Source organism: Dasypus novemcinctus, chromosome 9, assembly GCF_030445035.2.
Source record: "Dasypus novemcinctus isolate mDasNov1 chromosome 9, mDasNov1.1.hap2, whole genome shotgun sequence".
NCBI lineage: Eukaryota > Metazoa > Chordata > Mammalia > Cingulata > Dasypodidae > Dasypus > Dasypus novemcinctus.
Genome location: NC_080681.1, coordinates 123,155,768 through 123,167,835, shown reverse-complemented (window position 1 = coordinate 123,167,835; position 12,068 = coordinate 123,155,768). Strand labels below are relative to the sequence as shown.

The window sequence follows — 12,068 nt, the reverse complement described above, 5'->3', positions numbered from 1 at the left end:
ATTCTAGAATATAGCTGGCTTTTAAAAATGATTACTAGATTTTTAAAAATCTTATTTGATTTACCTTTACTTGTCTGTAGAGTCAGGTTAAAATTCTAACTACATCTATGAAACATTATCTGCATCCCTTTTTACCCAAATACTATAGATTTTTCTCTTTCATGTGTTTCCATTCAAGTACTCTAAAACTTGTTAAATACTCTTTTCTATAAATAATATTCAGTGTACCTATTAGGCTGAATCAGATGAGTAAACTTGAGGTTGTAAACAGTATTCGTATTGAAATATTTTATAGTCCTGTTTTCAAATATATAGATTTGTCTATTTTTTCCTACTTCAGCAAGTAGAACTTAATAAGAAGTAATGACCTTTTGCTTTTTTTCTCTGTATATTGTAGAAAGCTGCCTTAGTTTGAGCAGTCTTTCTGCTAGTTGATATTATCTGCATGAGCATTCTTCCCATATCTTATCTGGGTCCCAGATTGTTAAAATTTAATCATCATTCTAACTTGTCCTGTCTCATTTGCTCATCTATTACATCCAGATCAACCACAGGAAAAGTTTGCACTGTATTTGTATAGTTCCCACATTGCTCTGTGCCACAGTAGTTCACAAATTATTTTTTTGGTAATCAATATTATAAAACCAGTTTAGTACTTTGCATTTATGCCATAACTGTACCTGATCAGAACTAAATTTTAGTTTATATGTAACAAGCATGGGCATAATTTTTAGTGAATCAAGATGTATTGTTATTTCCCCTGGACAGAGAAATAAGATGACTATCAGTCACACTTATCAGCACTTCTTTTTGGAGAGGCTAATGATCTAGGCAAAACTTTTTATGTAACTACTGAAGCATTTGTTTTCCAAAAAAGTGTATGGATGTGAGAACAGATGAGATTGATACAGTAAGAGAGCATGCAGGGAAAAAAAGGCTAAAATTCTGGGATATTTTCAAAGGGAAAGAAGTGAAGTTCTATTTTTATTCCTTCAACTAGCTATTCCTTCATAATTTAGTCTAATTGACAAAAATGAAAACAGGATATTTTTGGCAAATTCACATTGCTTATTTTCGTATACGTCTATGGTCATTGTAACTGGCTTATTTTAATTGTTATGGCATTTTCAGTACTAACAGTGGACAAAGTGGGGTATTTGGGTGTATTAAAGAACTTCAGAGGGATAAACTGAGGCCCCAGGCCTCAAAATTTTTATAGTGGCATGAAAGTCCCAACTAAGCTGTGAATAACTGAGAGGCTTAATTCTCCCTAGAGGTCTGTGCAATTTAAAGATAGAACTTGCTATTGAAAATGACTTTCTCATTAGTGTAACATGGGGGTGAGGTGAGATGGAATGAAGGGGACTTTTGTTTTTGTTTTTGTTGATAACGTATTAAAAAACATACAGTTCATCCAAATGTACAATCAGTGGTATTGCTATAATCACATATTTGCATTCTATACTTCAGTCATTAGAGTATTTTCATTATTTCAATAATAGTAATAAAAAACAGGAAAATTCTTCACCTCTCATTCTCTCTGTTGCTTCCCCACTGTATATAACTGATGTTTCTGGCTATTCTATCCAAAGTATATAATCAATGGCTTTTAGTATAATCACAATGTTGTACATTCATCTTCTCAAAAATTTTAGAACAATTTCATTACTCCAAAAAGAAAGACTCCACACAGAGGGGATGTTTTTTTTTTGTTTTTTGTTTTTTTAAAGATTTATTTATTTATTTATTTAATTCCTCCCCTCCCCTGGTTGTCTGTTCTCTGTGTCTATTTGCTGCATCTTGTTTCTTTGTCCGCTTCTTTTGTCGTCAGCGGCACGGGAAGTATGGGCGGCGCCATTCCTGGGCAGGCTGCACTTTCTTTCGCGCTGGGCGGCTCTCCTTATGGGGTGCACTCCTTGTGCGTGGGGTCCCTTACGCGGGGGGGACACCCTGTGTGGTGAGGCACTCCTTGCGCGCATCAGCACTGCGCATGGGCCAGCTTCACACGGGTCAAGGAGGCCCGGGGTTTGAACCGCGGACCTCCCATATGGTAGACGGACGCCCTAACCACTGGGCCAAGTCCGTTTCCCCAGAGGGGATGTTTTTGATAAGAGATGGAATTAAAGTGCTACTTGCCTACTCTCTTTCTTCTCATTAAACTAGAGGTCAACCACTTAGTACTCATGAATAGCTGTGCTTTCTCAGAAAGTAAATCTTGATTTAACCTCAGATTATACCAGACAGGGATTATAAAACTACTAGTACTAGGAAAGATGTTTGTCAGTATACCTTGGCTTTCTCTTTTAGGTTGGTTCATAAAGCATCACGACCCAGTAGTTAGCTAGCATATATGAGTAGCTATGATCTGCAAAGCATTTGCATTGTGTTATTTTCAGCACTGACTTCACATTAGTGCTTTTTGCTTGATCCTGTGATAATGAGAAGGCTCATGGAGAGAACAGTTGGAGGAGACCCTTGGTAGATATAGAAAATTCATGTTGCAATTTTTACAAACCTCTGCAATAGCAATTCACATCACCTTTTCACTTTTAGCACTAGCACTAATGATTGTATTTATTTGGGGTATAATTTATTTTCCAAGACCAAGCGTTTATTTCTTTATAAGAGTTAACTACATAATAAAACAACTCAATGATTTGGTCAGGGGTTGGCCATGTAAATTCATTAACTAAATGACTTGCTCTTACACACTTGATAGAGAATGTACAGGATTCATATTTGTCCCTTTCAGAAATAAAAGTATTGTTTGAAGGACTAGATATTAGATGATATTAAAGCAACATTGCTAATTTTGTGAAGTGTGAGACCAGTCTTGTGGTATATTATTTACAGAAAAGTCCTTCTCTGTTAGAGATCTACCTGAAGTATTTATAAGTGAAATGTTGGATTTGCTTTAAAACACTAAAAGCTATAAAAGATATTATATGAACAGGCTATTAGATAATAATATTGTATTAATGTTAAATTTTCTGAATTTGTTTATTGTACTTGACTGTAAGAGAATTTACGTACCTGCTTTTTAGGAGTAAAAGGGCTTGTTATCTGCAGCTTACTTCACAGTGGTTCAGGGTTAAAGGCATAGAAAAGTATTTGGGGGATAAATGAAAGATGATAGGCAAAATATTGATAAGGGTTGAAGCTGCATGGTAGGTTATTTACTACTTTCTCAACTGTTGAGTATATTACAAATTTTTCAAAAAATGAAACAAAAAATTACTTTGTTTCATGAACTTTGGTTATTGTAAAGAATTGCAACTCTGAATGCTAATTTCATCAGTAATGGAATTCTACTGTAATTTTATTTACTTGGGAATTTTGGTCTTGTTAGCCTTTCATGAGAATTTTTCCCCCTACCAACTTTAAGACATTTCTTTCTCCTTCACAGAGTAAAAAGAAGAAGAAAACTGATTTTATTCCGTACAGGGATTCTGTACTTACTTGGCTTCTTCGGGAAAATCTAGGTATGTTTGATCTAACCACTGACAAGTCCCATTGTAGTTATCTTTTTGAAACCGCTAGGCAATTATCCTTTTTTTTTTTATCCACCCCCCCTTGTGGCTTTTTGCTTGCTGTCTGCTCTCTGTGTCCATTCACTGTGTGCTCTTCTGTGTCTGTATTTATTTTATTTTATTTTCCCCTCCTCCATTGTGGCTTGCTTGCTCTCTGCTCTCTGTCCATTTGCTATGTGCTCTTCTGTGTCTGTATTTATTTTATTTTATTTTCCCCTCCTCCATTGTGGCTTGCTTGCTCTCTGCTCTCTGTCCATTTGCTATGTGCTCTTCTGTGTCTGTATTTATTTTATTTTTATTTCCCCTCTCCCTGTTGTGGCTTGCTTGCTGTCTGCTCTCTGTGTCCATTTGCTGTGCGCTCTTCTGTGTTTTTGCTTGTCTCCCCCCTTTTTTTTTTCCTGTCATGTCACCTTGCTGAGTGAGCTCTCTGCAGGGCTTGCTGGCCAGGTGGTGCTCCGTGGCGTCTGCAGGCCAAGTGGCTCTCCATGGTGCTTGTGGGCAAGTCTGCCTTCACAAGGAGGCCCTGGGACACAAACCCAGGGCCTCCCAATGTGGTAGACGGGAGCCCTACTGATTGAGCCACAGCCACTTCCCTCAGCAATTATCTTTTATACTAATTGTCATGTAAGTCTGTTTTGGAGAAGAATAGGCTCTAGATCTTCATGTTACTCATGTTACTAACTTGAATGCTTCTTTTTTCGTTTTTACTCTTGATGACTTGCTCACCTTTAAGTCGGGGTTGGCTTCTATATCTCATTTATTTCTTGATATGAACTGTAGGTAGTTTTCTTCCTGATTTCCTATGCTTGCTCCAAATGACTGAACCTCCTTCCTCTTTCAACACCTTGTGCTCCTTCAAGGTGCACCTAATCAATCATTCCCAACCCTCACTTATCTTTATTTCTGATGTTTTCAGACCTTCAGTTCACAGTCCATCATTCACTGTTCCTTAGTTCCTTTCTCTCCTACTCATCAAGAAGGAGGGAGTAATGTCAAACATTGCTGTAGAAGGAAGAGACTGAGACTGGATTACTGGATTCTCAACGTCACCAGACTTTCACATTGCTAAGTGCAGTTTTGGTGAAGTGGTGGTGTTGAAATCTTGATCATATTGGGTTGAAGAGAGAGTGGGAGCAGAGGAATTGGAGATGGTAGATCTAGACACCAAAGTTTGAGTTCAACAGTCTCTGGCTTGAGAACATTCAAGAAATTTGTTGACTTTTGATTAGATCTTAGGGACTAAGATTGTACTGTCAAATTTGACATACTCAATAAACTTCTTTCTAAAATGATTGTGATTTGAGATCATCGTGATTCATCTTTTCAGGAGGCAATTCTCGAACTGCAATGGTTGCTGCTCTGAGCCCAGCAGATATCAACTATGATGAAACTTTGAGCACTCTGAGGTACTCTCATTTGATCTTGATAGCTAAATAGAACACAGTGCCATCATGTATCATTTTCTTATGTATGCCATGAATTTTCTTATGTTGTATGTGTAGTTTATAATGATCCATCCCTCTCATAACAGGGAAAATGAAGAAAGAATTTTTATTATAATGAAATTTATCTGTTTATGGTTTTCAGTTTCATTGGGAAAGACAGGAACTTTTTCATAGAAAAGATATCCAAAAATCTTACTTAAGCAATTCTAATAACTTAGATAATAGTGAAAGCTTATTATATTCATATCTATAAAAAGTTGTATTTGTCATTAAAGAAATGCTTTAGTAAAAAGTAATAAAAATTGAATACATTAAAAAAGCATTATTGACAGTGTTCATTAACAAAATATTTTTATCTATAAATGTGTTCTCTTTAATCCAGAACTTCTTGTCCTTTTCTCATTAAAAGCACTTTTGATATAGTGGAAATAACACTATATAATCTAATAAGTTGGGTTTGAACTCTCTCTCTGGTATTTATTTTCATTGTGATTTTGGGGAAATAACTTAAGTTCATCTTAGTCTTTTCCCTTATCTTTATAAGGTATTGTACAGTTTTATTCAAATGTATTATTATCCAGGCCCATAAAATGTGTAAATACCCAGGATGTTTGGTTTAGAAATAATGGTATTCTTCTTAGGAGAAGTAGAGGATCTGAAGAATGGCAAAAATAATTTTTTTTTAACCTAGATATGCAGACCGTGCAAAACAAATTAAATGCAATGCTGTTATTAATGAGGATCCCAATGCCAAACTTGTTCGTGAATTAAAGGAGGAAGTGACACGGCTGAAGGACCTTCTTCGTGCTCAGGGGCTGGGAGATATTATTGATAGTAAGTGGATTAAGCATCGACTCAAAATCTCCTTTCCTCTTCCAGGTTCTCCATTTAAAAGAAACTTAATTTTAAGCAATCCAGTTATCTAGATGGTAGTGAAAGGGTGTTTTGTTTTTTTTTCCTTAATTTCTGAAAACAGCCAATGAAAATGATCTCAGAATTTCTTTATATCGTTCTACCAGTCTGCTCATTGAAAAAATGAAATTATTTTTTAAAACATGAATATGTCACTACTTGGATTTTTTCTAGAATTCTGTTTTAGAGCACCAGTGAAGTTTATTTGGAATGTTAAGCCTAACTCTCAATGAGAAATTAATCACTCCATTAAAATAACATTTGAAATTTCTAATTTTATCATGACTTTCTTTGGATTAATATAGTGACAGTAATAAATGTGTGAAGAACCTACCATTCAATTCTAATTTCTGGTAAGATTTACCTTTGGATGCCCCCCACCCCAAGACTATGAAGGGAGAAAAAAACCACCAATTCCCATCAAGTTCAAGAATTAGAATTCCAGAGAATATTTTTTTATGAATTGGTCTTAAAATATATTTTTTATATTTTATATTAGTGATCTGCCTACATACTTAATGTTCAATCAGAAGTTCTCTTTAGTGGATAAAATAGATTATTCAAATAGAAAAGAATGTGTTTATTTAAGAAAATGTATTTTTATTTTTTGAGTATAAAATAAAAACTATATTCCTTAAAATTCTAATAAGATTTTTGAGTCCTCTTCTAGTTTATATCTTCTTATTGCTTAGATATGGAGTTTGGGGTAAATAGTTTATGAACGTGATATATATTCTAGGTGTGAACTTTTTCATCTTTTCAAATACCAAATACTGCTCTGTTCCTTATCTGTGTCACTGCTGAACCTGAACTTTGACCCTTCTCCTATTTCCCTCCTGCTTACCTTCAGTTGAGCCATTGATCGATGATTACTCTGGAAGTGGAGGCAAATGTGTGTATTTCATGTATTGGTTATTTCCAGTACTCTGACTTGCTAATCTGCCTCTGCTGGATCAGCCTTAAAATGAACTTTGCATGCCAGCAATCCTAACCGGGAAATCCCAGACAGAGCATTCTGTAGATTCAAAGATGATCCCATTTTTGTCCTTCTCCATTTAGCAAAACAGTCTTTGCTGAATTTCATTTAGAGGCTTAAATAAAGACAAAAAACTTTTAGAACTCTTACTTCTGCTCTTTCGTTTCCCCCCACTGTGAAGAACTAAATCTGAAGTCATAGGTGATGATGAAGATGACGATGACGATGATGGTGATAATGAGAACAGCTAACATTTTTTGAGCATTTCCAATGTACCAGGCCCTGTTCTAGGCCCTTAATCATTTCAGTAGCTAGAAAAAGTTTCTGTTTATCAATGTGGACCTGCAACCTGTAGTGGGTAGTTTGCCCAAGATCCCATGATTTCTAGGTAGTCAGATTGGGTAGTATAACTCAGAGCCCTTGCTTTTAATCATTAGTACACTAATACTTTTTGACCTCTGGAGTTGCTTCCTTCAGAGTCTGATATTTAACTGAAAAATCTTTTTCAATTAGCTATGTAATTCTGAGTCTTCATGCATGTATAAATAAAAACAATCACTTCCTGTCTGCCAAACTTCTCATGATTAAGTAGTTTTGTACCTATTGGATGAGCACACATCTGTGATTATGCTAATGTGGTTCCTTCTGTATCTTCTGCCTTAGCTTACTTGATTGTTTGATAAAGTGTTTTCCTTTTATAAATTACAAATCAAATTTTAAAAATTTAGGTGCCTAGAATGTGTGCTTGAAATGGTACGTTTTATACAGGATTACATATTATTCTCTCCATAGTTTTCATTAAGTTGGTGAGGAAATAATTTCTTACCCTTTAAAAATACCGTATCAGGTCATTATGAGGGAACTGTTGGCTTAGAAGAATGAAAAATTTTTATTTTGGGGGGTGATTTTTAGATTTTTATTTATCTGTTTATTTCTCTAGTAGGGCATTAAAGGCTTGATAGTGAAGAAATATAGGGAAGCCAAATATAGACTTGGTTGCTGTGATGAGGTTAGGCCTCGATGATATGCCGGTGTCCTAATACAGAAGCAACTCTTGGACTGGAACAGCTCTGTCTGAGATTTCCAAAGCTGAATGACACTGGTGTGAAAAAGACACCATCTTGTTCTTGCTTTTGTGCTCAAGGTGTTGCTGCTTCCAGCTTGTTGCCTAACTCTTTTCAGAGCAGTTGTGGCATCTCCAAAAAAAAACATTGCATGACTAAGCTTTAAAGCTGTATATATGCAGGAAAGTAGCCCAGACTAATTCTGAATATCTGTTTCAATCTACAACTATAATTACTCTTACGGCTTGCATGTGTCCTTTGGACCTTCCAAACCCCATGCATCTTATTCTTTCCCACCTTGCTGCTATCACTTGGTGGCTAATTTTTTTTTGCTGCAGCCCCATCCACCCTTTTAAAACTTGTCTCTTTGTTTGTTTTCCTATGTTCTATACTTGCAGATGGTGGTTTTCAAACAGTCTTGAAGCAGCTACTGGTTTTAAGGGGCTTCAAGAACGTTCTGTGATGAAATAATAGACACGATAGACTTGGGGAAAGCTAGTAGGGTTTTATTTCCTATTATTTGTATTAATTCATATTTTATCCTTTAAGGAAAACTTATGAATTTTAAGCAACATAGATTTTCACAAATTTTAAAATGTGAGTAAATTTTAAAATAGGATTGCACCAATACCTATGGTACTTCTGGTACCTATTTGAGGATGACTCATGAAGGAAAGTACAAACAGCAAGTTAAAAGAACTTTGCTTTGCTTGTGTTTCTTTTACCAAAACAAATTCTAAAAGCACAATTTACATCTCCATTGGAGATACCTTACTAAATGAAAAGTGTGTCCCTAAAACTTGTACTTCTTACCCAGAACCAGACTTACCAATGACTTGGTCATACTGTTAGGCCTTATTTAAATTAACAGACAGCTTAATTTTTGCTTGTTCTGATAGATGAATGTAAACTGCACCAAAATTCATTAGTTTGCTAATTGCTCTTCCCTGTCAAGGAAATCAGCCCTGAGTTTTTAACCAGGTTTTATCAAAATTCCTATCATTGCTACAAATGCCTCTTGTTTTTATTTAAGGCATATTTAAGCAATTTCCTTAGCATGTTAAAATGTTGTTATGCAAGGGACACTGTACTAGGTGCTCAGATTTTTGTTTTAACTGCAATATTTTCTTGGAAACTTTTGCTGAATACCATAAAACACTGAGCCTGGCCGATATGTGTTAATATTGATAAATAAATGATCATCTTTTTTTCCTTACTGTTACAAACTGTTGGAATTTGAGTAGTATAAATCAGAAAGTATTGTACATTTGGAGCAAAAGAGGACTGTATATGGCTGTTTTGGAAGAATACCTAAATTCAGAAGTGGTTCTCAACCTTTAAGATATCAGTGTTAAATACAGACAGACATGTTTCAGAACTGCCATCTAAAACCATTATAACTTGGCTTTTATTATAACGTGTCTTTGGCGCTTCAATGCTGTCCTTTCTTACACTGGTGTTCCTTCCTGTCTTTTTTTCTTTCTTCTGCTCCTTTCCCTCTTTTCTACTTTTTCTGCCTTCCCTTCTTTCTATCTCCCAGATCTGAAAGATTTTCAGAACAATAAGCATAGGTACTTGCTAGCCTCTGAGAATCAACGTCCTGGCAATTTTTCCACAGCATCCATGGGGTCCCTTACTTCATCTCCATCTTCCTGCTCACTCAATAGTCAGGTGGGCTTAACATCTGTGAGCAGCATTCAGGAGAGGATCATGTCTACGCCTGGAGGAGAGGAAGCCATTGAACGTCTAAAGGTAAGTAATAATTCAGACCGAATGCATGGTAGTCTTGTGTGGCTCCAGAAAGCGAAACTATGACTGGAAATCATTGAGAACTTTCTAACTCTTAAAGCTACCTTGAAAATGGAATTTGCTGCCTTGTAATATAATTAATTTCTTTTTGCCAGAATGCTTGAAACCAGATATGGCCAGGCAGAAATGGGGGAAATGCATGGCAGGTCGTAGTTTGGCCATGCAAAGTAACTGATGGGATAGATACACCCCTTAATTCCGGGATAGTTTATAGGTTGCAACAAAATTGTTTAGTTAAAATAATTGGATGGAAGCATTTAGTTTTATTTGAAGATGAACAAATTGAAGATGAACAAACTACAGCCATAGTTCTGTTAGTATACAAATTAAAGGAAAATTAAGTTTGAACATTTGACTAGCTGTAGTGGGTTTATTCAGATACATATGAAGTTATCTCTTCTGGAAGTTCCTAGAAAATCTTGAAACTATATGATCACTTCAGTGAAAGGGCTGTCCCCTTTGCTGGTGCTGGTGGTCACAAGGCCATGTGCTGTGCCAGGAGCTTGAGTCTTCCTGATGTGCAGAGCACCTGCCTTTGGTGCCCGGCTTTGCTTCTTGAGGTTTTTCCCAACCTGCTGCTGGCTCTCTCGGGGACTAGTTTGTCTCCTTTCTGTGAATATGAAATTTAGGAGCAGCCAAACCTTCTGACTCTTTCCTTCCCTCTCAATAACTAAAATGAGAGCAGACAATTGTCACCTGTGGTGCTCTCTGCATGCACCGACATTCTTCCATCCATCACATGACTGTGACAGCATCAGCTACTTTGAAACAAATCTTTTCTTCCCTGCCTTGGCACATGTTGGTGGATAATTTGACCCATACTCTTCAGCCTTTGTATTTATGAGTCCAGGGTTGGGGAAACAAGATGGGCAAGAAACTTTTTAAGAAGCTGGTAAGCTGTACTCATGCTTCTGGTGCACTCAGTTCCCCAAGCCCCCTCCCTGCTGCTGCTCATTTAAGGATGATGGGAAACACAATTTAACCATTGAAAAAGCTTTTCACACTAAAAGTTAATAAAGCTTTATAATCAAAGAAGTCAGATGCTCTCATTTTGTTTTTCAGGTGAAGCTGAACATTTTTTAAAGGAATAGTCTTCTGCTTTTTCTTTCTTACTCTTTATCTTCCCTTCCCTTAACCAACCCACCTTTTCACTTGGTGTTTTGCTCAATTCTAAAATGATGTGCTTTGGAAACAAAAATAATGATCTCGTTTCTTTCTTCAGAACACATTAGTAGAAAGCAGGTGGTTTCTGAAATACCTGGCATAGAGAGAAGTGAGAAATCTTTTCATTAAATGTTGCAAGTTGAAGGGTAATTTCTGCCGTTGATAAAATTGCATTTGAAATTTTTCTAAAGATATTTTAGTGAGGCCTTATTGGTACATGTTATCATGGTATGCATCAGTGATAAATTTGTTTTGCAGGGCTGTATCCAGAGCCAGAGTGGGAAATATGGGGACTCTGGAATGAAAGACACCTACTAACTTTAATATAAAATGTTCTGTTTCATTGAGGAGTTTAAATCTTACTATTTGTTTATTAAAACCTTAGTGTACAAATGAGATTATGCTTTCCTTGAACATGCATCTTGGTAGAAGAGAAAAAATTCTTCCTAACTGCCTAATGGGACCAGTAGAAAAGAGTATAGAATACTAGGAGTCAAGATATTAACCAGACTTTACAGCTAAAGTCTTCCAAATAGTTTCTAGGGAATAATACTGTTATTATTTGAAGAACCCTGCCCCCACATCTCCCCAGTCTCCATTTTTCCTACTCTGCCCCAAAAATCTGTATTTAGTAAAAAAATAAGTTCCTTTGTTTTAATTCTCCTTTAAGCTAACCTAAATGAAAGCTTCCATTTTCTCTAGCTTTATTCTAGAGAGAAAATAGCTTCTTTATGGTTTTGTATTCAGTCTTGAGTTCTTAATGTAGCATGGCAGTTCACTGAAGCATAAGCGCCTTAGTTCTGCTCTCAGTTTGTAAATGGGGAGAATTTCTTTCGGGAAGACCTTCTGCATTTTAATGCTGCAGGCAGATAACATCTTCCACAGTGCAAGATAGAAATGCTTGAGAATTTCTAATCTTTGGACTCTTTCATTGTTCAGAGTGAAGGAGCTGCATTCCTAAGACATGACACTGCAGGAGAAAAATACAGCAGTGGAAAATAGCAATAGAGGAGATTAATTTTCCTAACATTTTGTTTCTTTGCTTCTCTTTATTTTCAACTTTAAATGAAAAATGTCATTAGGTAGAATACTACTTTTACACAGGATGTTGGTGCTGCTTCGTTCATTCAGTTGTCTATTTCCATAGGGGGAGATCCATGTTACCCAG

The 12,068-nt window shown here is 36.1% G+C and overlaps 1 protein-coding gene across 17 annotated transcripts in view; it reads left to right on the top strand.

Annotated features, from left to right (window-relative positions):
- KIF1B (kinesin family member 1B) overlaps positions 1-12,068 on the top strand; it is a 155,537-nt gene that overhangs the window by 58,304 nt on the left and 85,165 nt on the right. For 6 of the 17 annotated variants that reach the window (XM_058304439.1, XM_058304446.2, XM_071217792.1 and 3 more), the window contains 5 exons: positions 3,407-3,482; positions 4,858-4,936; positions 5,667-5,809; positions 6,738-6,779; positions 9,546-9,679. In XM_058304439.1, coding sequence (XP_058160422.1) covers positions 3,407-3,482; positions 4,858-4,936; positions 5,667-5,809; positions 6,738-6,779; positions 9,546-9,679 — 474 coding nt within the window. Of the gene's footprint in view, positions 1-3,406; positions 3,483-4,857; positions 4,937-5,666; positions 5,810-6,737; positions 6,780-9,467; positions 9,680-12,068 lie in introns of all 17 variants that reach the window. The other 11 variants (XM_058304449.2, XM_058304441.1, XM_058304447.2 and 8 more) reach the window with 2 other exon arrangements.